This window comes from Misgurnus anguillicaudatus, chromosome 14 (assembly GCF_027580225.2).
Source record: "Misgurnus anguillicaudatus chromosome 14, ASM2758022v2, whole genome shotgun sequence".
In the NCBI taxonomy this organism is placed as follows: Eukaryota; Metazoa; Chordata; class Actinopteri; order Cypriniformes; family Cobitidae; genus Misgurnus; species Misgurnus anguillicaudatus.
The window spans coordinates 8458725-8484377 of record NC_073350.2 but is presented as its reverse complement, the minus strand read 5'-3'; the positions used below and the strand labels follow the sequence as shown (position 1 = coordinate 8484377).

Here is a 25653-nt window from a genome sequence, read left to right as displayed (position 1 = left end):
TTTCAGTGCTGTATTATTATTATTATTATTATTATTATTATCAGTGCTTGGAAGGCAGCACTATATTGAAAATCAAAATTTTCTGCTCCTCATTTCCTTTAACAATTTTCTGCAATTTAGCATAAAAACACTTATTATACAGACTTTAGTCATACGTCTTTTTTGTATACTTTCCAAATAATTTAAGACCAAACCTTGAAAATCTCTATCAGGAATGCCATCAATGTAATATTTGCATACTAAATAGATCCTTCTTGCTTTAATTCACATGCTGAATTGTCTTTGATCTTTTCTTGCTTTGTTTGATCTTTCTAAACCATCTATAGGCGCCTTTTGCATGGCATCAATGAGAAAGTGCCTTTGCTTTGATATCCAAACAACCAAAGACTAAACCTGCTTCAAACCCGAACACTTTTCTTGTGCTGCCTTGCAATCGCTGGCATTTCCTTCAGGAAATGCGAATCTATTCATTATTTTTGACTATGTACTGCTTCTTTTTATTGATACACACAGTTTTCAGTCTTGTATTTGTATCCAGAAATGTAATTTTTATAGTGGATTATGCATGTTTTTGAAGATACAGAACGTGTACGTTGTTTTAAAGAGTTAAATAACAGCAGTCAAGTGTAAAACATTCCTGCTTTCCACAGGGAGAAAAGCATGCTGTTTCTTTTAAGTAACCATTGACGTTAATTACTGTAAAAGACATAAAGCAAAGCAACGTTCTCCATCGCTTAATCTTAGCAATCTTTTGGCCCTTTAAAAATGATTTGGGCAGATAAAGACACGCCAACGTCATGCCAGCTGATAAGCAGCAAGAATTTTCATATTAGCGCTGGATCCTTATGTTGGCTCAAAAAAGAAACCATCCTACGATGTGACTGTCAAAAAAGACAAACGACTTCACGTGGGTCCAACATGAACCAACTCCAAACAAACAGCCTCCTTTAATTCTCATATTTCCCATTACATTAAGAGTATAGATTGTTTTGCTCCATTAAACAATTAGATAGTTATATTATTCTCTGATTGAATTACCTCGTCTTCTCGGAGAACGTTTCCAGAGACTTCACATAGAGACAATTGTTCCCAACCAAATAATAATAATAATAATAATAACAACGGCCTGCTACAATTTGGGGTTTTAAATTAGTTTAAGTTCGTATGCATTGGCTATAGAAGTCGAAACTTTCAAAAGAAAACATCAAAGTTTTAGATTTACAAGGTTATGTGTTTTCCAGCTTTCCTCCTGCAATTTTAATCACCTCTCTCATGTTCTCATCCGAGCACCTCGCTGAATGAGTTGTTGTTGTTGTTTCATGTCTTAATGTCTTAATGCGTTAACATTACCTCCTCCAGGCATTGTCAGGCTGGTTCATATTTACTAATCATACTTTGATTCTCCAGGACTCCAGACCGTTTCGTGCGACCCTCAGGCTGGTGCTTTTTTTTTAACTTGGCGACATTTGAAGCTTGAAGTTATTTTCTTATTTTGCTCTTGTTTGGTGGCGACAGTGGAATCTTCATGATGTTCTTTGGCCCACGGCGTCTCAGACAACAGGATTTACCCCAGTATTAACTGTACTGAATAGTCAGCCAGAGATCCAAGCACATTGCTATTGACTCAGTATAGATTTCCTCATGTACTGATGTAACCAAAACAGCATCTTTCATTAGTTTTGTAAGCTACCTCATTAACAGAACTGTAGAGAGTAAAGGTTAAGAGTTAAATATTATATAAACATCAATATTTTCCAATGACATTATGTAAATATTAACGCTTAAAGCTACTCTATTCTATTTTCTACTTGTTTGCTCATTGTGCTATACAGTCAACCTAAATTGAGTCTTATTGGTATGTGGGTGCAAACTAATGCAATTATGCAAACTTGCACCATTTTTAGATTACTCACTGTTATACATCTGCTACATATGGGTGAATATCATTAAATCATGTCTGGGTTAATAATTCGCCACAGAATCAAAAAAAGGTATATTTTTGGTCTTTATTTTTGTGCAAAGTATAAGTGCAATTGAGTGCTGCATAATGTTATAAAATTCACAAAATATATATATATATATATATTCTCATAATCTCTTAATAATCTGTATGTTATAAACAATATACATATATATGACCTGGATATGTTTTTGATTCACCCATATGCTAAACCATGATGTACAAAACACAGCGTTTAGTATTTTATGGACATTTACCTTGAGAAGAAACACTATTAGTAGATCGATAATATGAGTAATAAATCGTCATGCTTGTCAAATCGTGGCGCTTGTCAAATTTTTAACACATTTCAGCTGATGAATGTCCTTCTTAAGAGGTGACAGTCTGTCTTTATGTCAGTCTGTTAAGCTTTATGTTGCTGTTGGCACTGTGGAGTGATTTATAAGGACAGCGTATCGGGCCAGAAGTTAATGATACACATTTCTAGACTACAGAAATATTTTGTAGCCGAAAAGCGTTCGTGTCATTAGCCTTATATCCCAAACAATAGCCATAATCACGACCAGTAGCTCAAATCGAACAGCTTTAATAAATCTAATAGCAAATCTAACAGGCAATTTTACAGCAATCATAATATATATCATCTGCAGTAATGATAGGCAGATTGGTATTTAACAATACTGAAATCAGGATACAGGGTGACAGATGGCCAACATGATTATTGTTCAAATGAAACGAAAATATGAGCGAATTAATTGGCCTGGAAGGAATATTGATCTTTCATTCATTTTGATATCATAGTAGGGCTGTCAAACAAATGAATCTCGATTAATCACATACAAAATAAAAAGTTTTTGTTTTGTATATATATAAATACACAAACATTCATGTATATATTAAGAAACATTTACATGTACGTGTGCAGTGGCGTAGCGTCTGGGCATGCAGGGTATGCATGTGCAAATGGGCCCGGGCCAATAGGGGGCCCGGCCCTGGGCCCACCCCAGCTTTTAATTTTTTTTTTTTCAATTTAATTTTATTTGTTGCCGCAATACATATATTTTTGTATGCATATCATGTGTAGTGATTTCTTATTTCTCCATAATGTCTAATTTCTCCGTCATTTCTTGTTTGCGTTTATTATTTTTTTTGCACTCCACGGCTGCCGTAGACTACTACGCCATAATTTTTTACATGACGCATCGTCGCGCCAAAAAAAAAGAAAACACAGTGTGAGAGGTTACTATAGTGGCTATCTACATAAACATTAAGGATGGACAAATATAAACATAAAAGTGAGGCCTTAAAGAGAAAAGAGAAGGCGAGGAAGTTAGTCATGCGTCAAAAACTACCCAAAACATTTCGTTTTCTTATTTAAATCTACCCTTTAAAGTAAAAAAGTAAAGTAAAAATATTTGACTACCTTTTTAAAAGTATATGTTGTTAACAGACCTGCACGCCACAGTTATCAGTGCCAACGGGCAAGGTTGGGGGGGGCTTTGGCTTAAGGGGGCCCGTAATTTTTTTTTGCATATGTGCCCGGGACTGACTTGCTGCGCCACTGTGTGTGTGTATTTATATATACATCATAATTACACACAGGACCTTATGCACGCGTATATAATGCAAACACACACTTTTATTTTGTATGCGATTAATCGTTGTTAATTGATTGACAGCCCTATTTTTAAACAGTGTTGGGGAAGTTACTTTTAAAAGTAATGCATAACAATATTAAGTTGTAATTGCGTTACTCATGGGAAGTAATGCTTACATTACTTTTTAGCTACTTTTGCATTACTTTTTCTTGCCCGAGGCTTGATCTCTTTCAGGCCATGCAGTTGTTTTATGACTGAAAAGTTTTTTTATTCAGAAATTGAATATTTTATCACAAAAATATCGAGCTCTGGCCTACTATCACAGTTTCTGACTCAAACTGTTCCCACACAGGCGTGTACACATAATGTGCATAATGTGACTACATTTAGTTTTCACGTTTTATTTTTAATTCAGTAAAAAAAAATCAAATTAATTAACTAAAAAGTTACTTGCATTACTTTTTTAAATATTAATTTTTTTTGTAACGCGTTACTTTACTCGTTACTTCAGAAAAGTAATATTATTAAGTAATGCACGATACTTGCGTTGCGTTACCCCAACACTGTTTTTAAGTAACACAAAATTTCACTTTTTCACCTCTTACGGTACATTCACACTTGGGCGAACGCTTTAACGCTTCTCATTTACTTTTAATTGGTGACGTCATGCTTTGTCAAACTGAATTGTGGATCCGTCAACGTCGTGTCACTGCTCATGGCAGAAGTTGAGCATTTCTCAACTTTTCAAGCGCCAACGTGTGCGTCAGCCAATTAGATTGCCTTATGCAAATAACCTAGAGCGAGCCAGCAAATTACGTTTATGCAAGATTGGTGCATGTGTTGTGGCCACTGTGGCTGTTGGCCACACTTCAGATAAGCCTTCCGTCAAGCGTTAACGCTTTCGCACCGTGTGCCTGAATAGTGCCTGAATATGACTCAATAGTATTTATCCCCAGAAACACTGGAAATGACAGACGCATGATTTCCACAGTAAAAGCACCAACCCACCGATCTCCTGCTGCCATTCCAAACCCAAAGAAAGAAAATATAGCCCAGTTTCAACAGATTTGACAAACTTTATGTCTTGGAAATTGAAACTGCATGCCGCAGTCCAGACTACTTAGGTATTTGCGCGAAGAAGGGCCAGCAGGAACCGGTTGCTTGAAGAAGACGAGTAGAGGAAGAGTTTTATTTTTTTTGGTTTCGAGTTTCCCTCCAGCAAACCTTACCATCTGTCCACCTGGAATTCAGATTTCCCCGGTCGATGTCCCCGAGTTCTTATGAAAATCTATACGGCTTTATCTAGAATGCGGCATGTGCGTTTTCCCTCAAGCTTATCCTCGATAACGGCAGATTGATTCGTCTTCAGTGCCACGTACGCTGTCCTTTTGTAGCGTGACAGAAAACTCTTTAACCTATCTCTCTTTCATGTGTTGAATATGTCTAACTGCGTCGTCTTTCTCCTCTGACAGCTGTAGCTCTGTGCATAATGCCCGTAACCTCATGACATGTTAACTGCATGTGATCATGGACATGATGGTTAATTCATTTTAATCTCTTTTTCCCCCTGCACTCCTTTTATTCTCTCTTCCAACGCTTAAAATAGAAGTGGAGCAAAAAGGTAAATCACTGACACAATCAGCGCCTTGTTTTTTCTTTATATATATATATATATTTTTTTTTTGTGGTTGTAAAACCTTCCTGTGCCCACTCTTGCCATTCTGAAAGCAGGCAGTAGCAGAAAGAGTCTCATTTTAGTCATGTCAGTGCATTTAAAAGCTTGAAAAGAACATAAAGAACAAGTTAAAGGGACAGCATACCAAAAAAACAGCAATCCTGAGGTCATTTACTCACCCCCGTATCGTTTCAGAGCCATATGAGTTTCTTTTTTATCGGACACAGACTTTTATATTGGTTTCTGTAGCTTTTGAGCTTTTAAAACAGATGCAAAAGTACCACAGAAGTAAAAGTAAAAGTAATTTACACATTGGGCCTTATTAATGAAAACTTAAAACTGACATTTCAGAATCCTTTCCTCCGGATTCACAAATACTTCGTAAACATCAGATTTGATAGTAAAATGTGTTTATGTTAATGAATTCAAATTACTCGTAAACAGGGCACGAATGCACGCTCATTCACAATTAGCATAATCCCGCCTATGCAGTACAGATACGCTAATTACGCAACTAACAATACTGTAATCCTTTGGACGCCATTCTCTGGTTTAGCTACATTATATTGCATAAATGCATAAGAGACTACATGCCTACCAATAAATAAAACTGTGACCACCAAAGCGTTTTTAAGAAAGCTGAAATAATACCTGGTGCACTGAAAACGACCAGCATGGTGGTGCTTCAGAGCGCTTTGAAAGCACTGTGCATTTCTTCAGATGCTTTTTGCAGTGATTTAGAATCAGTATCAAAATAAGTATCTCGTTTTGAAGATTATTGCTGAATATAAAAATGCAACTTCTCCATTGTTGAGTTGTACAAGTATGATGGTAGGGTTTGTCACGGCCCACCTCTACTGTGATTGGATGGCTGTGTAAAAAAAGGACAATGACGAGCTCTGCGTTTTTTTATTAAACTTTAATAAAAAGAGTAAAAATTAAAAAATGAATAAATAAAGACAACTCATATGTGTCATTATGATACATAAGTCATCAAAATGCAGTGCCATCAGTTTGTCTAAAAGAATACAGAATGTTTGAATGGTTTACGTACCACTTACACACGGTAGGGAGCAGGTGTAAATCTTTCGTACCAACTAACATTTTGAAAATATGAACAATTTTATGAATCCAAAAATGTATGTCAGAATGACTTTACGGATGATTTACACACAAAATCATTCTGCTCGTGTTTCATAAATAAGGCCCAGTGTGCTTTTTATTGCCATATGATGATTTGTGTGAGAACCCGACTGATATGCAAGTAATTTAATGAGCTGTTAACTGCTACGTATTGGTTTATAAGATCAAACAAACCTGTTTCTGTTATGAATGCTTCAAAAGAGATGTGTCAAACGTTCAGCCGTTAAGATACTGTAATAGAGATTTTTATTCATTAACTCTTTTCCCGCCATTGACAAGTTATCTCTTCAATTGAGAGAAAACATTTGCATGAAAAAATGTTCCTTATTAATTTTAATGTTAATCTGTAATACCGCGATTATCCACTAGATGCACTTGCCCAATTTATAAAAAAACTGAAGCAAAAAAGTAATTTAAGTAATTTTAAACCCTTTGTATGTTTTGAAAATCGTTCTGAATCTGATCTCTAACAAAATTACTTCACAAAAAATGCAATTATTTCAGCTTTTTGCAAGAAAAAGACCCATATTTAAGAGTATGTACGCAGAGAATTTTTTATTCCCGTTTTGTATGTTTATTGTTTGTTTGAAAGCAGAGGGTCTGTTATTTCATTTAATATATTTGTATGTTTATGTATTTTTAGAAGAACATTTTCCTGGAAGGCATTTTGTGAAACTTGTGAAAATCCCCAAAAATGCTTGCGTGCAACTTTTCAAGAGGGATGAGTTTAAGGGATGGTTCAATGCAAAAAAAAAAAATTCATTAACTCTTTCCCTGCCAGCGTTTTTAAAAAAAAGTTGCCAGGCAGCACCAGCATTTTATTCTTTAAATATATAAACATACAATATATCAAATGAAATAACAGACCCTGCTTTCAAAAAAAAAAAAGTTTCATCCAACCTTCATGAAGACACCCAATTTTAAGCAAAAAGCTGAGATAATTTCATTTTTGTGAAGGATTTTTGATAGAGATAAGAAGCAGAGCAATCTTTAAAACATACACAGAGTTCTTTCTCTTTCACGTGAGGCGTTACTTCCGGGTTGTATAAGTTGCGGAAGTGCAACCTGGTGGATAATAGCGGTATTGCAGAAAGCCATAAATTCTCGTCATTGGCAGGTAAGCGTTTTCTCTTAATTGACGAGTTATCTCGTCAATGGCGGCGAAAGAGTTAATTACTCACACGTATGTCGTTCTACACCAATAAGACCTCTGTTGATCTTTGTAACCAAATAAAGATATTTTTGATGAAATCCACAGATTTCTGACCCCCCCCCCTCCCATTTCAATTGACAGCAATGCAACTTCCACGTTCAAAGGCCCAGAAAGCCAGTAAGACATTTTTAAAATAGTCAATGTGACTACAGTGGTTCAATCTTCAATTCATAAAGCGCCAAGAATGTTTTACACACAAAAATATGATTTTAATACACAATTTCTTCCCTTTCGTGTCAGTCTCCAACGTGTGTTGAGAATGTTCGCACAACACATACATCAATTCATGCGCATGCATCATGATGCTCTTATGAACGTGCGTCGGAACGTTAGAAATCTCTCAGATTTCATCAAAAATATCTTAATTTGTGTTCTGAAGATGAATGAAGGCCTTAACGGGTGTAGAGCAACATAAGGGGTAGTAATTAACTCTTTCCCTGCCATTGACGAGTTAACTCGTCAATATAGAGAAAATGCTTCCCTGCCAATGACGAGTATTTCCGGCAATCTTGTTTGAAATCAGAGGGTCTGTTGTTCCATTTGATTTTTTTTATATTTAAAGAAAATTTTCTGGAAGGCATTAAACTTTTGTGAAAATTATAAAAAAGCTGCCGCTGGCTGGCAAAATTTTTTAAAAACACTGTAGTGGAAAGAGTTAATGATAATTCAAAGCAAATTTCAAAGCTTTGGTCCCCCATTATTTTAAATACATTAAAAGTGCGACCAGGCCAGTCTTCATTTCATTTTGTGTATCACCTGAGAAAGTCAAAAGGAGTTTGAGACGATACGAGGATAAGTACATGTGATTGTACCTGTTGGGTGAACTGTCCCTTTAAATGTTAGTGTTAATGCCCAGGGTACGAATGCCCCATCCCCCCTCCTTTTCCTGTCCTCCACACTTTTTTATTGCCTGTTGTACCCCAGCCCCCACTTCACACCCCCAGCATGCTCTGGTTACAGGTTTTCTCTAGATTAACTAGATTTACACTGCCTCTACTATTTCTGTCTTTCTCTTCCTCTTTCTGTCTCTCTCGCTGTCTTACTTTACCCTGTCCACATGTTGATTATCATGTCTTTGTTAAGAAGAAAGGAAACGCTTTATGCTGTGACATGATTGTGACATTAGGCCCGTAGGAAAGACTCTCTCAGGTAAAGCGTAAAAAACAATGGAAAAGGACACAGACTGCCTGTATGCTGCTTTCCTCTGCGTCTTTCTCAAGCCTTATTTAGTTGTCTGCTTTTATTTGCAGGGCAGATTTGTCGTTTTCTTACCTTTATTCCTTTGTGTTTGGTTGTGGTTTAATTTCTCCATCACTCCCTTCAGTATGTCCAAGCTGCAGTGAGCCGAAACTGTTTGCTTACGGACACATAAAACTGTTTTTGCTTCCGTTTAAGCTCCAATAACTTTCAGATCCAGATTCTTCACACCTTTAACCGCTTGTGAATGTGGGTAGCTGTTAGATTTTTTTAGTATGTGTTTTTGTCTTCACCAAACTACCCAGTTATAAGAGCGATGTAGAGACAGATGGGCACTCTGCTTTCATCTGCCCTGAGCTTTGTTCGCTTACGTTTGACTGTTTTTTGCTCTGTTCTTCCCATCACTAGTTTTTGTTTGTCCCGGAACTCTGAAAGCTGTGGGAGATCCGTCGTTTCTGTACGAGGCGGAGCAACAAGCGGGGTCGTGGTGCAAAGACCCCCTACAGGCAGGAGACAAGGTTTATTTCATGCCCTGGACCCCTTATAGGACAGATACACTTATCGAGTACAACTCGCTTGATGACTTTCAAATCTCTAGACAAACTACGACTTACAAACTCCCCCATCGGGTGGACGGCACAGGATTTGTAGTTTACGATGGGGCGGTGTTTTTCAACAAGGAGAGGACACGTAACATTGTCAAATTTGACCTGCGGACTAAAATCAAAAGCGGCGAGGCCATTATAAATAACGCCAATTATCATGACACCTCACCGTACAAGTGGGGAGGAAAAACAGACATCGACTTGGCCGTGGATGAGAACGGCCTTTGGGTGATCTACGCCACCGAGCAGAACAACGGCATGATGGTTTTAAGTCAACTCAACCCCTACACCCTTCGCTTTGAGGCGACTTGGGACACGACCTACGACAAACGATCGGCCTCCAATGCTTTCATGATCTGTGGGGTGCTGTACGTGGTCCGGTCCACTTACGAAGACAACGAAAGCGAGGTCAGCAAGAGCCTGATCGACTACATGTACAACACCAAACAGAATCGAGGCGAGTACGTGGACATCCACTTCCCCAACCAGTACCAGTACATCGCAGCTGTGGAATACAACCCACGAGACAACCAGCTATATGTCTGGAATAACTTCTACATCCTACGCTACAATCTGGTGTTCGGACCTCCTGATCCAGCTCACGGTAAGTCCCGTTTTTCATCCTCCCATCCGCATGCAGACACGGTCCCCGTGGATATCTGTTATAAGCGGCCCTGCGATTTCAGCCACTGGAGTTGGAATTCCTCTGGCTCCCGAGTCTGTGTGTCAAATGTCACGGATGACTGGGTTTTAATTTCAGATTTAATATGTGCTTGATGTATTCCGGAAACCTTTCTCGAGCGAAAGCAACATCTCAGAGTGAAGTGGTGGGTCTCAGCAGTAAACAACATCATAGGCGTTGTTAGCATATAATAAGAGACGTGTCCCATGGGGGCTTCAAAAGGCAGAGCCGTCCTTCCCTAGTGGGTAGACTCTTGGGTCTGAGATCCCTCCTGCTGTACCTTGGAGAGGTAAACTGCTATTCTCATTGGTAGAGTGTTACCTGTCTGAGCAGGTGTGTCGGCAGCCTCGCGGCAACAGTGGCTTGAACCCAATAGAGAGGATCTGATTCCCTAACCACATCTAAACAAACAGCTAACACACTCGCATGCAGGCCTCCGAATGTGTCTATGCTGAAAGGTGGTTCTCCTTCGAGACCACATCAGTCCCTAAGGTCACGTCAGCACAGACTGTTTTTAATTTAGCTGTCAAGAGCAGGGACAAGATGCCCAGACTGTGTCAGATCATCTTTACGTGGAAAAATAATAACTTTAATTATCATAATCCCAGCTCATCCTTGAAACGCTTTGGTACTCCTATAAGACTTTAGCGTTAGTGTAGAGGTCAGATACAGATACATTTTTTTGATGGGTTGTGCTTGTGCAGATGCTGTACAGTAACTGTACCATGAATGTTCTCAACCTTTCAAAAGTCTTTCAAAATAAAGCTAAATGTATAACTTTACATTTTACTTTAAAGAGCACCCATTTCATTGCTAAAACAATGTTATTTTGTGTATGGTATAATACAATGTGTTTGCGTGGTTTATGGTTAAAAAACACATTTTTTCCACATCCCGTACATTTTTGTAGCTCCAGATTTCGCTCTCTTCCTGAAATGCTCTGACGTCAGCCGGAAATATGACGCTCCTTACCATGTTTGAAAGATCCGCGCACAATGCAATGCTAACAGTAGTGAACTTACAGGCTGTGAGTCCAAAGTGGGAGGAATTTGATAATGTCGGTCTTGTAACCAATCCCAGGAAGTAAACTGTTGCCTACAATCCGTGTGTTTGTCGTAGTCCAAGAAAAGAGATATACGTTGGAAACGATAACTCGCGTCATCGTTTACCTTGGGGATTGTACCTTTTGCATATTGTTAACATGTATTAATACATACTTACACCTCAAAGTAAATGTAAAATCATGAATCAGACAATAGGTGCTCTTTAAAGGAATAGTTTAGCCAAATATGAAAATTCTCATACTTACTTCTCACATACTTACCTTTAGGCCATCCCTATTGTATATGAGCATTTCTTCAGTTGGACACCTTTCATAGGTTCTTGGGTGTATCAATATGACCAATAATCAACCAATGAAATTCAACATGCTGCCATATTTGATTTTCCCCACACTGATCTGTACGTTTCCATGTATACACAACCTACTGATTGCTAAATAAACTCAAAATATGACTTGCTTTCTATCACAAATGTATTGTTTCACTTCAAAAGTTATATTAACTCACTGGAGTCATTTGGATTCCTTTAATAATGGATGGATGTGCTTTATGAAGCTTCACCATGCAGAGCCCAGCATAAGAAGATGAAATGATGGCATTTTAATATAAAATATATTTGTTTGTGTTCAACAGAAGAAATGAAGTCGTATACATCTGGGGTGGCATGAAAGTGACTATTTTCTCATATTTGAGTGAACTCTTTCTTGTGATCTAATTAATGGAATATATGCGACAAGCAAAACATTGTCCAACATGCTGTATAGATACAACAAAAGCATTGATAAATTAACGCGATTACAAAAATTAGCTATACAAAAAATAAAGATAAAAAATGTACAAAAATTTAAAGGAACAGTATGTAAGAAATGTATATCAATTAATCATAAAATGGCCCTGATATGTCACTAGACATTAAGAAATCATTTTCATTTCAAATACTTATATCAACAACAGTGGTCCGGCCAGGATATTGTCATTTAAAAAGTGGAGTGGCAGCCCTCAACTGATGTTTATGTTGTCATGTTGTTTATTGGCCACCAGTTGAGTGATTGCAGTACCAGTTATGGCCACAATCCTAAATACTGTTTCTTTAACAAAAATAAAGTTGCTTAGTTAGATTTTTTGTCTATCACTTAGCTTTGTCTTCCTATTCACTTTGTTTGGCATGAGGATCCATGACAGTTAGGTTCAGTGTTGGGTAAGTAACTAAAAAAAGTAATTAATTACTAGTTACTAACTACATCTCCAGTCATGTAATTAGATTACTGTACAATTACTTTCTCCAAAAAGAATCTGTGCAACGTCACTTTTTGTTGACGTTTGAACTGTTTTCAAACAAATGGAGCGTAGCTAACTCCTCCCCCTCCCTTCTGTGCTTTCATGAACGCGCCCAACGCCCACCCCCAAATCCTTCTTGTCGTTTATTGGCTGGAACACTTTATGTTTCGTGTTGGTAGGTTTGGCCACTGTGTTGTTATTGCCATTTGTGGAGCCTGCGCTCTCTACAGAGCTCATGTTTTTTTTACAGTTTGATCATCGGTCAGGCAGCAAGCAGATAGTGAGGAGATGTTTGCTGTATGTAACTGTATGTAACGTGAATTCGCTTAGAGCACCTTTAAACCGGCTTGGATAAATCATATAAAAGTACATCAATTATTCTGGTCAAGCTTTTTTAAGGTCAATTTTTTTACTAATTACTTTTTAAGTATTAATAAACAACCAATATCTCAGTAATATTAATGCTAATAACCAATCAGTTATTATATTATTGTTTATTATTATTGTATTATATTTAATTGTTCTACGGTCCATACACAGTATTTAGTTCAATTATATCAGATGTAACTGCAATTGAATTACTGAAAAATAAGAGTAATCCCTTACTTTACCTTTTCAAGGAAAAAGTAATTCAATTCAATTACTAAGGGCGTACTCACATTATCCAAACCAAACCGCGCTCGGGCGCGTTTGACCCTCAAAGCCTGGTTCGTTTGACCAGTGTGATCGCTCTGTACCGTGCCCGGGCGAGGTTTGGTTAATCGTGCCCCAGCCGGGTTACAGAGGTGGGCTGGAGCGCAGTTCACTTGGGCTCAGACGCGGAAGGCTATGGTGTGAGCGCGATTAAAAAGGTGAAGACGTCCATTACGCGACCACTCACCTTCATCAGCCACCGTAGAAACCTTTTGATGCGTGCAGCAGGGTTACGTGAATGTCCGAGCTGCACACGTGACAGATCAACTAATCAATATGATGACATGTGAGAGGGCTGTCTGTTATCGACTCAACACAGACTAAACATTACGATTGGTTTAAATGTTAAGAGCGCGCTTTACTTCCTGCATTGTTCAAATCAATCGTATCTTAATGACGAAAGCGCGCCCGGGCTCGTATTGATAAAAGTACAGTGTAAGTGCGTGCTTCTATGGGAGTAGAGAGTGGTAACAATAGCGCTGGGGCATGGTTTGGTTTGGATAATGTGAGTGCATCCTTAGTAACTAGTAACACCCAGCACTGGTTAGTATTAAGGCAGGTAGCTGTAGCTATTTAACCTCAGTCTACGGTAGAGAGCAAGGCAGCTCAATAGATTTTGTAACAGAGCCCAACATTACCCATCCCAAAGCAGCGTATGGTATTCATAACCACTTTACTATACTCACTAAATCAGATTTCCTTTTCAGATCACAGTGGAACCGCCTGAGTCATTCCTACCACGCGCTAGCAGCTTTCTTTTCGTCCGTAGTGATTACTAGCGCTGATTCAAAACCTGAACCAATTCACCCCTGCACAAGCAAGCAATTAAATAAGAAATATCAACTCAATATCACTTCAAATGCAAAGGATTAGGGCTCAGATATAAAATTCATTGAACATTTCTCTTGGGTGTTACCTCCGAGGATTCAAATCTTTCATTAAGGAAATGTTCAAAGTGTTTCCACAATGTTATCCACTTCTGGTGCAAGCTTGTACTATGAGGCTGATTGAATATGCCAATATATGTACTGCCTCTCTTTAAACAGCCTGTAAGGGAAGCAATTAGCTCTACAATCAGTGCTGATGAAGGACAAAAACATGCTAATTTCACTAGCATTAGCTCCTGCCACGCACGCCAGTTGAATGACGCCCCCCCTCCCCCACTTGAATCTAATCTGCCGTCATTTTAACACTGATGTGTTTTCTCTATTTTAGATGTGGTGATTATCTCATCATCTCAATAATCAGTTGGCTCTTATAGCCGCCGGAGTTGTGCGCTGTGGAGTTGATGTTTGCTCCACTTTACTTCGATAGCCGCAAAATTACCTTGATTTTTTGATGCTGATGCAACTCACCACTAGAGTATAAGAAGAAGTTTAGAGTGGGTCTATAAGCCCCTCCCATTTCAGGGGGGATAGACAATAACTCCATCTATTCAGGGTTAGTCAACTGGTGCACACATGAAGTGCAATTTTAGTCATTAAAAGAAGATGTTGTGAATTGTTTTAAAAATATATATAAAAAAGAAAATACGAGTCTTTTTTCAAAAAAAAAATGTTTTTAAAATATGACCTCTAACAAAAGTAACAAAAACAACATAAGTTATAACAAATATAATAATAATAATATATATATAGGGGTGGCCCACATCATATTTACAATTTTAAAACCTGGCCCTCGAAGAAGAGTAGTTGAAGACCCCTGATTTAGGATGTGGGGCGATTACAGGATTAATTGTCAGGCTATTTGGGAAAATCACTTTTGCCAACTTATTAATGTCCCAATAGACAGGAAGTGACTGTTTGACTGAAATTCAAAGCAATTGTAGTTTGTTATGATATGAAATGTAGGGCTGGGTTTATTTAAAATACCATAGTACACTGAAAAAAAATTATTCATTCAATTTACTCACATTTTTTAAGGTAAGTGGTTGCAATAAATTTATTTAAGCTACATTAAAACAAAAAAGATTAGTAAAATAAAATAAAAAACTTTTGTTAGCTTAAATAAACTGATTACAACCACTTACCTTAAATTTAGAAAATTGAATGAATTATTATTATTATTTATTTTTTCAGTTTAATAGGCTGGGCTAGGCTGGGCTGGACAAAACCTATGACAGTTCCCAATAGTTTGTGTGATAAACAATAAAATTGACACATTTACTTTTTTCTATTTTGTAAAATTTCTGTTTGTCTAAAAGTAACATAGCGAGATTATTTCTTAAAAATATTTCGGAAAACAATGCAAAATAGTCTTGTGTGTCTGCTTGTGTTTGCATTTATGCTACCAGAACCTAAAATGAAGGTTTTTACAGATTTGAAACCACAAATTATGCACATTTATATGTTTATCTTTTATAATTCTTATAGACCATTTTATCAAGCTTTACTTCCGGTTTCTGTTTGTTTAATGGTCTAACTAGTTGCTGCACTGTAAAAAAAAACTTTGCTGCCTTAAAATGTTTTGTTAAATCAACTCAGATTTACAAGTCATGTCAACAGAGATGAGTTGTCACAACTTATAAAATACAGTTGCGAAAAGTCAACTTAATTTTATAAATTATAACAACTCACCTGTAGTTATAACAACTCATCTCTAGTCAAGAGAAATAATAGTAAGTTGAAATGACTTTTAAATCCAAGTTTATTCAACAAAAAAATTTAAGGTAGCAAAGTATTTTTACAGTGTGAATCTGAACTCTTAAATAAATACATATGTAATTACTGTGTTGTTTATCTTGCTTGTTATATAAACAAACTACTTTAAAAGGACTTTGTTGTTATTTATTCTTCGCGGACTTTACTGGAAGTTACGTGATGACCACGAAAGCCGCTTGTTTATGTTGTTACTGCTGAAACGGTCTATAGATTTGTGTCCGTAGCTTTAATGTGCTGGCAAACACATATTTGTTTTCTTACAAATATTATGCCAGCCAGCCAATCAGATGAAGACCATCATACTTCTGCTCCTTCTGATAATACTTCATTTTGTCAGCCAAAATATAAAAAATATCTGTTCCTGAACAACATACATTTTACTGTAGTGTACTGTATGTCATCTGCGGTCAACCAGATACTCCACTGATCAATCCAGTGTATCAATAGCCAAAGGGACCTTTTTATTCAACCACAGCAATGATGTTACTGTACCGTGCATGGTTATTATGGATGTTTTACTGTAATGTAAGCCGAGTATTAATATCTGAAGCAACTGTATTCCAATGAGACATGCATGATTGTTACGCAGATCAAAGTCTGAATTTGCATTCAGAACTGCAGTATGTCACGACTAACAGTGGCTGTTTCATTTATAAAAATGAAGACCTGTAAACGCAGTAGTTATGGTAAGTTGTTTTTTATAAATCCCTGAAGTTTAACAGTGGCTTGTGTGATTGTTGTAATGAATCGAAACAACAGATCGAATGCATAACCACAGAGCACAGGCACACAAATATACAGCATACAAAGAACTGTGTACCTGACGAAGCTCTTCATATTAATGTCAATTCAAACTAATTTTCTATAGTGCTTTTACATTTATTCATTTAGTGAACGCTTTTATCCAAAGTGACTTACAAATGAGATGGCATTTAACAATCTGTGTTTCACAATTTTGCATTGTTGCCAAGCAACTTTACAAAACATATCAGTAGAGGCAGTAGAGACATGGACAGAAACAAAAGCTTGTGATATTGCTTATGATCGATTGATTTTTCAAGTTTATTGATTGTTTAACTGGTTACCTGACGTGTGTAAAAGTCACATGATCATTCTTTAACTCTTTTCCTGACAGCGTTTTTAAAAAAGCTGCCAGCGCCAATGTTTCTTATGATTTTCACAAAAGTTTAATGCCTTCCAGAAAATGTTCGTATTTAAATATTTAAACATACAACATATCAAATGAAAGAACAGACCCTCTGCTTTAAAAAACAAAAACATTTTATCCTACCTTTATTTGTTCTCTTTTTATCACTTCTTAAATATGGGTAGGTTTCTGCCGAGCCCCTAAGGTGACATTGGAGTAAAAAATCTAAAATATAGTTTCATGTGCTCACGCGAAACCTTTATGTGCAGATTTTTTTTTAAAGTTTAGTTTCGCGTGCTCACGTGAAACTTGACTTTAAAAAAAATGAAGAAACTATCGCTTGACTGTATTTTAAAGTCAAGTGCGCATGCGATAGTTTCACGTGTGCACGCGAAACTAAACTTTATTTAATTTTTGCTACATGTCCCCTTACGGGTATGGAGGACCATAAGAGTCATGCAAAATGTAACAAAGAACTTCAATATTTAATAACTACCTGGACAATACAAATAGCAATTTATAGATTTGTTTAAAAATTCATTAATCAATCTATAAATAAATAGACGAGTCACGGAAAAGGTAAATAGAGAGGCTAAAACGAAAAGCAAATCGAATAGCGAAAAGAATAAGGAGAACCATCTGAAAAATGAAAACAGAAATGTTAAATGCCCTTTTAAATGCCTAATTTAAACCTGTATTTGTAGTTCAATTTATTTATTTCTCTTTTTGGATCGCTTTTTGAAATGCATTTTGAGATTCCATTGTTTGGTTGGGAATTTGTGGATGCGATTTGGAGTGGTGAACTTGTTGAGTGTTTTGTGTTGTTTTTGTGGGTTGTTATATTGATTTGAGCTATTTGTTAATGGATTAATATTTCATTTCTACATTGTTTTTGTAATCTCACTTTTTGTTGCCTAATAAAATGTTACATAATGATTTTCTTTTGTAGCTTTGTCTATTTATTTATAGATTAATTAATTAATTTTTAAACAAATTGCTATTTTATTGTCCAGGTAGTTATTAAATATTGAAGTTCTTTATTGCATTTTATAAAACGGTTAGTTCCAATCCTTGATTCTGATTGGTCAATAGGTGTGCTTTATTCACAATAAAACACTGCTATGACCGCTTCACCCAACAGTTTTGTTTAATATCACTGCGCCCTTAGCAACACCCTTAGCAACACATAAATATATAATGAGACAAAGTTTGAGAACAGTTTGTTGTTTTTATTTGAGCTTTCATGTTGTTGTTCGCAGTCAGGGACTATTTTTTCTAGCGGAAGGAATGCTTTTATTGATTTAACTTCATGAAAGTTGCACTAATTTTTTTTTACTTTAATATTGTGTGGTAACCATTTTATAAAAGCAATAAGGTACTCGAGGCAAGTGCTGTATCGTGAATAAGTAACGGCTGAAGGGGTTGCAGGCACTCCGCTCCGCTTCAGCCGTTACTTATTCACGATACAGCACAGCCTCTCGTACCTTATTGCTTACTTGCATGACTCTTGTGGTCCTCCATATAGGGGCTCTGTAGGTTTTCTCCAAAAAAAAAAAAAAAAAAAAATTGGATAAAGAGATAATTGCGTTTTTGTGAAAGCCTTTTTATAGAGTTCAGATTCAAAACAATCCTTAAAACATACATGGAGTTTGAACTGTTTGACCTGAGGGGATACTTACGGGTTTTATAAGTTGGATAAGAGCGCCATAATGGTGGATAATAGCGAAAAAACGGATTGGTGGAAAAGCGTATGACAAAGTGCATGAAAAGTGCATTGGCAAAGTCAAGTGCATGACATCAAAATACCGTGAAAGCGATTCAGGAGTCGACTGCTCTGGATGCTTTTGAGTCCCTCTCCTGTTTTTTATGTTATTCGCATGTCGATCTGAGCGGCGCCGTATGAAATCGAATTTGAAATGACTTATAACAAAATTACGTTTTAGTCACACAACATCGGTATTGGAATCGCCATCCTTTTGCAATAGTTTTTAGTTGACATTTAGAAAATAACATTAAAGTTTTGCGCAAATCTTTAATGGAAACGCAAGCTGACTGACTGACCGACTGATTGATGATGGCATTACACATTTTACAATCTGATAATAAATTATATTAAATGATCTAATCTGATATAAATGATTAATATTGTTATATATTCCAGAGAAAAATTTCAAAGGAGAAATTATATAAACCAGAATGTTTATACTGGAGTCCTCTTGTATAATAGAGAATCATCTTTGATGAGAAAATAACAGGCGGTATTTATATTTTCCATCTAAATCGGAGTGGAAAACACATTACGCTGCTTGCTGCTTAATCTTATTTTTCCTTGTCATTAATGGAATTAGTTTTGACACTGGTTGTGATAATTGCCAGTTTAGCCATCTGACATTACGCTGCTGATGGTTAGAGAAAAATCAGGAGCCTTAATCCGTGCTTACTAAAATACTGTAAAAGACCACTAATGGATTTGACTTTATTTTAGTCTCACTTCTACCGTCACATGGACAGATTGCTCATCAGCCTATTTTTGTTAAAGTCCTCTCTTGGAATATAATTTTGACTACTACGGCTGTTCCAATTAAACATTAAATTGTCCTTTCTTTGCCCATCCCTCTAAATCTCTAAATCTTTTTGCCTTTCTTTGCTAGTCTCAACCCTTACTCCAGCCCCACCACATTTGGCCCCTCCCGCAGTTCCTGACATCAATTGCTCTCTCTATTTATTATCTCCTTATGTGTCTTATACCATATAGCCATACTGAAAGCTTTATTTCCCCATTTGAATGAATATAGCACTAGTAAGTGTGTATATGGGTGAGGATTTGTTTCTATGCTATTTGCTATTATGAAAACCAAATGCATAGTAAAATATGATGTCACCTACAATCCAGTACTTGTAGCTTGATGATCATTAAAAAATGTAGAAAGCTTATGCAAGACGTAGTGTTAGGACATACAAACAACCATTAGCTCATTATTAAAGCAATACACATTGATAGAATAACACATTTTGTGTGTCTTTCGCCACAACAGCATGTGAATATTTGGTTTGAAATTGTTCCTTGGCATGCGAGTCGGGCTTAAGAGAAACAGCCTTTGTTACAACAAAGAGAAAATTAATACAGCAGTACCCATAAATCTGATTTCAAAGGCTTTCTGTAAAATAATAACACCTGGCTTCTATGAGACTGACTGAAGTGTCCATTTACCGCCTGTATATTCAGATCTGAAGGACACTGTTTAATCTACTCTGAAACAAAAGCGCAGGTCTTATTTCAGACAGTCGCTACCATGTTTTATAACTGCAGTAATATAGTTTCATTTTGTATTATTATGGTACTCTTTGAAGTACTTTGATAAATACCATGGTACATGTAATCCTTTATTCTCTATGAAAATAACACAATATTATCTCCACTGTATAATACAGTTTCTTATAAATCTAAAATAGTTTTTTATATCACAGATATATGACATTCATTTTTGTTCTCTTAAAGACTTAAGAATTAATGTGTATTGATATCTCATTTTATACTTAGATTCACCATTCAGACAAATTAATAATCAATCAAATGAATATATGTAAATGTAAAGCAGAGTATGGCTAGGAGCTTGCTGATGGGTGTTTGAGCTTGTGTTAAGAGTCTTTTTTTAGATTGATCGATTGGTTTATAGTTTGTCTTACACAACTTTATCCTGCATAAATTAGTCACAAATGAGTCACAGTTCTCAAAGTGTTACTATTATAAATTAACACATTTATGTAATATTCACAATGTCTTTCTCTTGGAAAGAATGCTTATTTGGTGAGTCATAAGTCTTTAGGTTGAAGTCAAATGGCGTCATACTTATTGCTATTATTAAGTTTACCATTGTGAAATGGGGTAACGTGAGACTTATTTTTCTGTACTTGCTCAATAACTGATTTCTTTGGTTTATTTTTACCCATAAAAGTTATGAAATTTGCCCCACAATTTTTAGCCCCTCCTTTGCAGACCTCCACATTTTAATGATCCAGTCAACTCTTACAGATAAAAAAAATAAAAAAGGGCAACCCTATATTTTTTACTGATTAAAGACACAATATGTAATTTTCGCCATTAAGGTTACAGCTGTGGCTTGATCACTGTGAAATAGCATGGAGTTGTAGTCTTCACTTTCACTGTCAATAAGAATCGATCACATTTATGGATGATGTAATGAAATAGTGTGGCTTGGCAGAAGCAGAGATGCGTGCTAGTACTACTTCCGCATCCCGCCCTGCTCGGATGGATTGGAGTATCACGTCAAAGTTTTACCAGAGAGATTTGAAAGTACTGTACAGTTGTGCTTTTGATTTGCTGTTATGATACCTTAATGTCACATGCCGATTGGTCTACGCAGTGCTGCAATAGTGGAAACCAAATATTACCCGGGCATACTGTAATGCCACTGACAAGTGACAACCAGGGGCGTAACAATGATTAACTCTTTCCCCGCCATTGACAAGTTATCGGGTCAATTAAGAGAAAATGCTTCCCTGCCAATGACAAGTTTTGACGGCAATCCATATTTTCCAAAAGTCCTTTAGAAAAATGCAGTTATCTCAGCTTTTTGTTTGGAATTTGGTGTTTTTGAAGAAACCTGCCAATATTTGAGAGGTTATTAAACAGAGAACTGATGAAGACAGGATGTTTTTTATGCAGATGGTCTGTTCTTTCATTTGATATATTGCATGTTTATATATTTATAGAAGAACATTTTCTGAAAAGCATTAAACTTCTGTGAAATTTATATAAAAAAAAATGCTGGTGCTGGCTGGTAACTTTTTAAAAAAAAAAACGCTGGCAGTAAAAACTGTAACGAATTTGAACATTTTGGAACTATTTGGGATAACTTAAGTACACATAGCGCATGCTGTGAATGTAGCACAATGCTAGTAATTTTTTTTATATTTTAGTACAAAAATCTTACATTTAAGTTGTTTTACTCCAATGCAAATATAACACAAGTAAAAACAGTTGCAGCAATGCCGAGGCTTAAACTTCTTTTGCACCCGTCATGTCAAACAGTCAAATCTGAAGTTCAAAGCCAAGTCAACCAGCACACCGGTCATGCCAACCATGTCAAATCTCACACACATGGGTGAAAACTGTAAAGATCAAGGTGTGCAGGTAACGACTTTGCAGTGTTTTTTTGCTCAGTTTTGTCTGAAGCAGAGCTCTGACTGGTCAATTGACACTAATTCACAGTGGGTCACGTCTAACCTTAAAAAGAAAGCTTTTCTTTTCACTCGATCGCTCTCTTTCTCTTGCTAACGTACATGGAGATGCTCCCTCTCTCACACACACACACACACTGCGCTCAGATCTCTCACACTTCTATGGTCCGCTTCATCAATGGCTTTCCTGACTGCATGCTGTCAGTCACTGAGACTGCTTAGCCGATAAAAGCAGCAGGTGCAGTTCAGAGGATTTTTCGACTGTCGAACATGCTCCTTATACGTGTTTGTATCAGGGAGTATGAAGTCAGGCGGGTTTAGTTTTACACTGTAAATGAAGAAATGACACTAATCTGCAACAACTTTCAGTTGCCCACACTCTTAAAGGAAAACATCACCGTTTTTCAATATTTTACTATTTCTTACCTTAACTTACGACGAAATAATATATATCTATCTTTTTTCAATGCGTGCACTTAATCTTTGTACAGCGCGTTGTGAATGTGTTAGCATTTAGCCTAGCCCCATTCATTCCTTAGGATCCAAACAGGAATAATTTTAGAAGCCACCAAACACTTCCATGTTTTCTCTATTTAAAGACTGTTACATGAGTAGTTACACGAGTAAGTATAGTGGCACAAACAAACATATCAATTTTTTTAAAGCAGTTAAAAAAATATTTGTATATACTTTATTGTATCGCGTTTACACCAACCGCGGTAGAGGCGTGAAGCGCGAGTGATTTCAATGTTAAGTCAATGTGCAGACGCGTTGACGCGCGTCAGGAGGTCCCGTGGCGCGGAAGAGGCGTTTGGCGCGGGGCGGAAGATGCGTTTCCGCGTCATTCGCGCTTGAAGCTCACGCAGTCAACCGGAGCTATACGACACAAGTTCTTATTTCTATAGAGGAGACAGGAATAAAAAGGACCTCGCTTGGAAGAGTGTCAGTAAGGACTTTGGGCAACCTGGTAAGTTGTAAAACATACTTCACTTTTGAGTCACGTGACGTTTATCGACCCGCGCCGTTTATTTTCCCCCTATAGTAAGGTTACCAAATACAAACTGGTAACTCTCTTGATAAATGCACAATCAACATCAGTCATCTTGCAAACAGACACTCGCACAGCAGTTGCCCCTTCCACAAGAAGCGGATTTTGCCTCAGACGCGTGTCATATGCTTGCTTTTTCTGTGCGCCTACTCTGCTCTACACGCGCGAATGCATTCAAAGTGTTCAAGCAGCAAGTGCACGCATTGAATAAAGATAGCTATGTATTTATTTCGGTAAAATATTGAAAAACGGTGGTGTTTTCCTTTAAAATAGTTCCTAAAAGGTTCTTAGCTTAGCTTAGCATTTTATCAAAAAAACTTCCTGAGGTCTTATCCTGAAATGCATTTTAAACCATAATGAAGTTCACATCCATTATTGTCTCTTGTTGGCTATGTTTTCTTCAATGTTCTGTCTGTCAAAATATATTTTGAAATAGAATATAACTAAATTGTATTTTATTTATTTATACATTTTTTGTCTACAAAAGTTATTTCAAGCATTAAAGCATCTACCCAGTCTCACAAAATTATGTACCTATAGTCACGTAATTTTTTGATTCTTTTTCGTGATAGTGTCATTAATTTTTTACGTTTTTTTTCGTGATCGTTTCACAAATTTCTGTTTATTTGTCACGTATTGTTTACTCAACTGCTTTTTCCAATTTAAAACCATTTTCACTTCGATGTAGGGTTAGATTTGGTGTTTGCGTTAGGATGTCACTTTAAGTATTGGTTTACACAATTTTTTCTAATTTATTTTTTATATTTTCTAAATTTTAAAACATTGTCCCCTGGCGCTAGGGTTATAGTTGGGTTTGGGTAAGGACGTCATTTTATGTAAATCTAAGCCTAAACCGATGCGACAATGGTAAGAAAATAGGACAAAACAGTTGAGTAACCAACACGTGACGATGACACATAAATAGAAATTTGTAATACGATCACAAAAAACATGGAAATTCGTGACAGTATCACGAAAAACTATCAAAAAATGACATGACTATAGGTATGTAATTTCATGTGACTGGACTGAAAGCATATGCCTTCAGATTAAAAGATTTTTAGGATCATGGGAAACATTTCAGTCAAGTCTTTAAAACATTTAAACTGTAAGTAAATTTAACTCATCAGCTTAAAAACTGCAATTTAGTGGTGTTAAATTTCTTTCAAGTCCCCATTGCAGAAAATAAACCCCCATAATTCTGTGTTCCCACTTTCCATCGTTGCATAACCCTACGTATTTAGCTGAACCATGCGAACATGATTCAATATTGGGAATAAGATGCTTGTATTTTGCAGCATAAAGTGTGACTTTGCAAACGTTGCTCAATGCACACTGATACTGCATGTATACCCAAACAGATTTATGTATTTCTACCCTGTGGTGTTACATTTGTTATATATTAAAATTATGAAATATAGTGACAGAGAAACCGAGGGCGGGAGAAAATGTATATTCGCACAACTATGCAACTATAAACTTTTCAGATAAAATACAGCTTGGAGGTCTTATTGGTGAGCCTAAATATTTTGCAATTATTTTCTTTTATTAACCAGTACGTGGAGTGAATTATATCTCTGGCAGAACAAAAAATATATTTATTGTATTTGTCTCCAGGCTTGATAAATCTGATAAGAAATGGGCCAGCAATAACAATACCACAAACCAAAAATAAGTAATAACACAAATGCTAAATAATATACACTGTTATTTCTTTTTAGCACCAGCTATCGCAGAGGCATCCACGACGCCCAAGATACTAAAACCCACAACCACTACGACGACGACCGTTCAACAGAGAGGTCAGGTGACTACGGTTACCACTATAGGGACCAATCCTGTTAACAAGACACCCAAGGCACCAGCCGCACCTCCCCAGACCACCACGCCACCCCCGCTGGAGTCCTTTCCTCCTCCAGAGCGTTTCTGTGAGAGCGTGGAGCTCAGAGACATCCTGTGGCCTCAGACACAGAGGGGCATGCTGGTGGAACGGCCCTGTCCCAAAGGAACCCGTGGTGGGTACATGGACCTCTTAAAGCCGTTTTTCCACCTAGGGCTCTTTTATCAGTTATTTTTATGTGTTCTATGCGGTTGCTAACATCCTCTGGATGGTTGCTAGGGCATTGTTAGATGGTTGCCCAAGCGTAGAGAGCCCACTACAAATTTCTATGATCTTCTTTTCCTCTTTTATTATCCACCAGACAAGTCTTGTTTGCTTAGGAAACATCTATGTCTGTATCACACTAGCATGTGACCAGTTACACGCATATATTTTTAAATATAAACAATAATAAAGCCTTATAGCAAGGGCACTAATAATGCTATTCATTTTTTTAACAGGCACTGCTTCTTACCTATGCGTTCTGTCCACGGGGACCTGGAACCCAAAAGGTCCGGATCTGAGCAATTGCACGTCCCACTGGGTCAATCAAGTCGCTCAGAAGGTTTGTAGTTTCCAAACATTTCCACACTCCCAGAATGAGCAGCAAAA

The 25653-nt window shown here is 36.9% G+C and overlaps 1 protein-coding gene across 27 annotated transcripts in view; it reads left to right on the top strand.

Moving 5' to 3' along the window:
* adgrl2a (adhesion G protein-coupled receptor L2a) overlaps positions 1-25653 on the top strand; it is a 135697-nt gene that overhangs the window by 69869 nt on the left and 40175 nt on the right. For all 27 annotated transcript variants that reach the window (XR_008638708.2, XR_008638707.2, XM_055184420.2 and 24 more), the window contains exons 5-7: positions 9195-9995; positions 24884-25177; positions 25503-25606. Coding sequence is in view for 25 of the 27 variants with exons in the window: in XM_055184420.2 (XP_055040395.1) it covers positions 9195-9995; positions 24884-25177; positions 25503-25606 (1199 nt within the window). In the remaining 2 variants the exon portion in view is untranslated. The remainder of the gene's footprint in view (positions 1-9194; positions 9996-24883; positions 25178-25502; positions 25607-25653) is intronic.